The sequence below is a fragment of the Papilio xuthus genome, unplaced genomic scaffold (genome assembly GCF_000836235.2).
Source record: "Papilio xuthus unplaced genomic scaffold, Pxut_1.1 DF826159.1, whole genome shotgun sequence".
NCBI lineage: Eukaryota > Metazoa > Arthropoda > Insecta > Lepidoptera > Papilionidae > Papilio > Papilio xuthus.
In genome coordinates, this window is record NW_013532490.1 from 1599133 (window position 1) to 1605132 (window position 6000).

The window sequence follows — 6000 nt, forward strand, 5'->3', positions numbered from 1 at the left end:
TTTATGAATACAAGTATTGTTGAAGAAAGGACAATTTAGTCCAAGGCTATTCCTTTGTAACTAATATCCTAAAAGTTCTGTGATGCAGTAATCTGATTTAAAACCAACTATCAGTTTATGTTTAATTCGCCCTTATTGCAAGCTTACAGACCAAATTTGTAGTTCATTTTGAAACAGATTTTTAGCCAAATAAATGAATTTAATAAGAAGTAAAAAGCGTCGATAAAAGTCTATAGAAAAAAATCTAAACAAATTATTAAATTGCAATTTGTGATTTCAGTTGACTTCGTGTTGCCTCAAAAAGGACAGTCTCTTGTTGAAGCTTACAACCACTGGAGGGAGAAGGCAGATAATAAGGTAAAAGTTATTGATTTTCTAAGAAAAACATCTTGATCCAACATGCACATATCTGAGAAGAAATTCAAAGATAAATGTAAAGTTAACCCGCAGTGGGCTAGCATAGTTGACTATGACCTAGTCACCCTGATTTATTGAAAGCTGACATTATTTGAAGTATAAACAAAACCCACCATAAATTTTTACAATCCCAGGTGTGTTGCGACTACGCGCTGCATGTTGGTGTGACCTGGTGGTCTCCCGCTGTCGCCAAGGAGATGCAGCAGCTCTGCTCCGAAGAGTACGGCGTCAACTCCTTCAAGATGTTCATGGCGTATAGAGACACCTGGATGCTGGATGACTACCATCTGTACATTGCTATGGAGACCTGCAAGCACCTGGGAGCATTGCCTATGGTAATTATACCAAAAGTTTTGAAAATAGAAACCGTACTAGAAAAAACATTATGTAGCCTAAGAAACTATTTTATAATCTATTTAGATGAAGGACCTTGGAGAAAGGTGTGACAACATATTACTTTTAATTTAAAGTTTCTGAAGCATTATACAGCATGTCCCAAAATTCAACGATAAATCAATCGACCTGGCTATACACAAGTACCGTTTTATCGTTGAATTTTGGGACACTCTGTATATTTCATTAAAACAAATTCTAAGGGAAGACACGACAAAGTAAGATTTAACTCATTAACCGTTGGTTCCTGAGATCAAAATTCCTATATAAATCATATCGTCAGCCCTGTCATTATCATTGACAAAGTAAAGATAACTATTTTATACTGGGATTTGGTCTCAGAAACCTTAAACCTATAGTCACCGTTAAACCTATAGTCTAATCCCATTACTATTTGTAGGTGCACGCAGAGAACGGGCACATAATAGCTCGCAACACAGAGAAGCTGCTTGCTGCGGGCAAGACTGACCCTGAGGGTCATGAGCTGTCTCGTGATGAGGAGGTCGAGGCTGAAGCTGTCAACAGAGCATGCGTAATCGCTAATCAGGTATGTAACTGAGATACTGAGTTGTTAAATCCACCATATTGTAGACTAGCTGTCGCCCGCGACTTTGTCAGCGGAGGATTTAGAAATCGTAGCCTATAATATAAGCTTGCATCAGCTGCCTTCTCGTCCAAGTTCCGTCAAAATCCATCCAGACGTTCCGGAGATTATCTGGAACAAACTTGGCTTTACGGACGGACAGACAGACAAAAATTTTTAAAATTGATCTTTATCAGCTACGAAAATATATGATTTCATCATACGAAATTTTTCGATATTTCATACAGACACGCCAATTTTATTAATATGTCTATACATAGTGTGAGAAATCTATGCTAAAATCTATGTAAAATTTTTGAAGTCATCTGATACTGGATTTATCATGAAATATCAACAAACAATTTCGTACTTATTTCATTTTACTTTTAAAATATGTTTTTAGTTTGTTTTACATATAAATACTTCTTATTTCCAGGCCAACAGTCCACTATACATAGTGCATATGATGTCGCGCAGCGCGGTGAAGGCTCTGGAGAACGCTCGGCCCAGACAGAAACAGCCCGTGTATGGAGAAACACTCGCAGCCACTGTTGGAACTGACGGTATGTTTAAAAAAAATAGCCATAGACAAAACTCTACATAAAGGTACTATAACCAACACTGAGACTTCTGAAATGAAAAAGGAGTGAATATTTTTGAAGTAAAATAGCTGTTGAAACTAGAAGTTTCTAAATATTAATTATAGATGGCGCTTTCTTTAAGCTGATGACACTTTTTTTTTTGAAAAAATATGCCTGATAAAAGTTCATCGTCACACTGAGTTATAAATTCAAACACAAAATAGTTATTTGAATATATTAACTTAGATAAATAGCGAATTAAGCTAATATTTCAATGATAAATCAATTATTTCTGTTTTTTTTAAAAAAAATCCGTACTTATATAAAAGTTCGTTTACTCGCAGGTTCGCACTACCGCAATGCGTGCTTCCGTCATGCAGCAGGTCACGTGATGTCCCCTCCTCTGCGCTCCGACCCTGACACCCCGCAGGCCATGCTGGAAGCACTCGCTGAGTGAGTGGATAAAGACAATATTATGAATGATACGACAGAGAAAGAGGCAATGCGACTTCATTTAGAGAGATACAGAGTACATATATCGCAGAAGCTAGGCAAGGCGACAAAGCTAAGTTAAAGCCTAGACAAGTTTTTTATGACTTATTCGTCTACCATTGTTCCCTTATAAAAGGTTATTTTAAAGTTAACTGCTCCTGTACGTTTTGTCATAACAACATTCATTTCTGTATGACCTGTTATTGCCGTAATATTTCTTACAGGCGTTTGATAGAATTATACGTGTATAATTCCAGTGACTGCGTGCAGCTGATCGGCAGCGACAACTGCACGTTCCATGAGAGTGACAAGGCCAAGGGCCATGGCGACTTCTCCAAGATCCCTAACGGCGTGAACGGAGTCGAGGACCGCATGTCCATACTCTGGCAGAAGGGAGTTAACACTGGTATGTACAAAATAATCTTTTCGGTTTGTAATTGCTTGATTGGTTTGAGAGTTGGAGTCAAAAATGCAGACATAACGTTGTAGAACGTTTGTTTATCTTTAGTATAGTAATTTTCAAAAGCTCTAGTTTACATATGAATTAAATATAAGTAAATAACTTGCTTACAAGTATGACAATGTATGTTTGCCACCTTATAATAATAAAGGAAATATATCAATTCTAAAGTTAACCTCTTGTATCATCAGGTATAATGGACCCGTGTCGTTTCGTGGCGGTGACGAGTGCTACAGCAGCGCGCGTGTTCAACTTGTGGCCGCGCAAAGGTCGCGTGTGTGTGGGCGCTGACGCAGACCTCGTGGTGTGGGACCCGCGCCTACAGCGCACCATCTCCGCCACACGACACGCCCACGCTGTCGACTTCAATATCTTTGAGGTACGCGCTAGTGTACAATGTCCAAGTACCCTGCGCTGAGAAAAGAAAGTTTTACTTCTGACCATGCCCATAGTGACGACAATGTTAAGCTCTTCCAAGTAATGGATTACCTCTTCAAAAAGACGGAAACCTTATACCATAATTTTCTCTGTTTATCGGTTTTTATATTTATTATTAACAAATTTAATAAAAGTGAACTGTTTTCGCAGGGTCAGAACGTGGTGGGCAGTCCGCAGTACGTGGTGGTCAACGGCCGCGTTTGCTTCGACGACGGCGACCTCAGGGTCGTTGAAGGTAACCAAATAAACCAAATAATTGTAACTATGTTATTACCTGACTTTAGAAAGAAATCATTCGTTTGAAATAACAATATTGTAACTAAAACGTTTATTTTTCAGGTTTCGGTAAATTCCTGAAGACGCCAGTGATGAGCCCTTACGTGTACGGGGGCGAAGCGCCCAAGGCCCGCACTCCGGAGCCCCACGCGCCCTCTCCCCGACTCGACTTCCCCGCCAGGGTCACCAACGGCACTCCCACACCTACCAGTGGTAAATTATACTATATATTTGTTTTAAGATAAAAGAGTTTCATTGTTTTGTAATACATATTAGAAAGGGGACTGAGAGCAGAACAGATTTAAATAAAATTGAGCTCTTTATATGATTGGTCCAAGGTTTAATTTTACTTTTCAAATCTTTTTACGGTTGCTTTTGATAAAAAATGACTTGAAGAATAAAATTAAACCTTATTTCCATTGAGTCGAGTTCAATTTAATTTGCTTCATAAGAATCTGCTCTGGTATCCGCCTGTCATACTTATTTACTGCGTTTACTAACTAAAATAACTATCTCTGAATGTTGAATGTAAATTCTTTATCCCAAATTAAAGTTCTATCATGTTTTGTTTTGTAGAGCTGCAGTTAGTGAGCAAGCAGCTGGCGGACAGCGCGCTGTCCTCGGGCTGCAGCACGCCCACAGGACGCAAGATGCGCGAGCCTGGACAACGTGACTTGCAGAATTCCACCTTCTCCATCAGCAGTCAGTACAACAAGACTTGTTACATATGTATACTGTAACATACGACCATATGGTGAAAAACTAAAAAGAAGTTTTTGTCAATAGCAAATTTATAGTTGATCAGCCCCAACTCAGAGTTAGCCCCCTTCTTATATACTTAAAATACTTTAATTGTGGTAGAAACTAATAAAACATATTTTAAACATTGCAGAGGAGTTGGAAGGTGCAGAGACGAAGACATCAGTGCGCGTGCGCAACCCGCCCGGCGGCAAGTCCTCCGGCCTCTGGTAAGAACCGGATCAAACCGGTCCGGTCCGGTATCGACAAGTTCAAACCGGTCTGCGGCTTGCGGCTTTAGCTTGTGAAAAAATGTATCGGATGTGTCTTATTTTATTATTTATTTTAAGAATTAAAAAAAAAAAGATGAATGGAAAATTATGTTTATTAATTTTAAACATTTTAATGGCATTTGTGAATCGTGTTTGACGTATAATTATTCTGAAAGCATTTTTTCATAAACGCAAAGCATTTTTTTAGCGTTTGTTGCGAACATATTAGATTATTTACTCTGTTATTTACAGTAACTAACACAAATCCTTATTAGATCTGTCAAAATGTTCACATTATTTTATAACTTATTCGAACGCAATAAGGTTTATATTTGTTTGTACTTTTGATAGATTCGATGAGGTTTTTTGAGTTATCCACATTGTTAGACTGCTTATTATAGTTGCATGACATTTTTAATTGTTTAATCATTGTAAGGCAATATTAATTCGGTTTCATAGACTGATTTTGTAAGGATTATAGTTAAAATTGACTGTATCTCAGGATAGGTTATAGAAAATTGTGTTTTTTTTTATCAGAAAATGTGATGTCGAATGGAACCAATGTTTTCTATGTTATAGTTTTTTAAAGGAACTGTTTACTGAACAATATTGATAATTTTATAGCAAGTTTTAGTGTACTTAGTTTTAGTTTTCAATAATTGTAGTCGATTTTGCAAAACAAATATTGTATTTTCTTGTTGATTACACTTATGAAAGTAGGTAGAAATAGATTTTTTTATCTTTGCATCTCACATATAGTTTGCCTCTAATTATTTATCATAAAAGATAGTGACAGTTTTTACCTTTTGTAATTTTTTACACAAAACTTCGAGGCATAAGCTACAAAGTTTCAAAAGGAATAAAAAAAAATTAAAACGATATTTAGTGACAAGGCAGGATTGTATTTTATCTGCATTTATTGCTGCACTTTGTTTTTATCTGTGGTCGCGGTTGTCATATCGCTGTCATCGCGTTTAGGGAAGTTTGTTCTTTGAAAACATCGATTTTTTTTCGAATTTAAAATATCTTCATTGTTAAAAAACGCCAAAGAGTACTCATAAAATATGGTAAATTACTTATGTTGGATTTGAATTCAAAAACATGTAAACTTTCAGTTATTAGTGACAATTTAAATTAAAATGTTTTGACAGTCATGATTATTTATGATTAATATTATAATTAATATATTATTTAGAATTTTTAATCATGCAACTTTTAATGTTGAAATTCCAACACAATCAGAGCATTTTTATTTATTTATGCATTTTATAAGCTATTTTTTATTACACGCATTAAGAGAACTCAAATAATATGTTAGTTATTTTTCATTGATTACATTTTTTTTTCAAA

At 36.3% G+C, this 6000-nt stretch overlaps 1 protein-coding gene across 3 annotated transcripts in view; it reads left to right on the forward strand.

Moving 5' to 3' along the window:
• The window catches only part of CRMP (Collapsin Response Mediator Protein), a 31399-nt gene extending 25604 nt beyond the window's left edge, over window positions 1-5795 (forward strand). For all 3 annotated transcript variants that reach the window (XM_013319386.1, XM_013319387.1, XM_013319385.1), the window contains exons 4-14: window positions 281-357; window positions 552-752; window positions 1211-1357; window positions 1830-1956; window positions 2319-2427; window positions 2724-2872; window positions 3118-3305; window positions 3515-3599; window positions 3704-3853; window positions 4217-4342; window positions 4533-5795. In XM_013319386.1, coding sequence (XP_013174840.1) covers window positions 281-357; window positions 552-752; window positions 1211-1357; window positions 1830-1956; window positions 2319-2427; window positions 2724-2872; window positions 3118-3305; window positions 3515-3599; window positions 3704-3853; window positions 4217-4342; window positions 4533-4612 — 1439 coding nt within the window. In that variant the 3' untranslated portion in view covers window positions 4613-5795. The remainder of the gene's footprint in view (window positions 1-280; window positions 358-551; window positions 753-1210; window positions 1358-1829; window positions 1957-2318; window positions 2428-2723; window positions 2873-3117; window positions 3306-3514; window positions 3600-3703; window positions 3854-4216; window positions 4343-4532) is intronic.
• The last annotated feature ends 205 nt before the right edge of the window (window positions 5796-6000 follow it).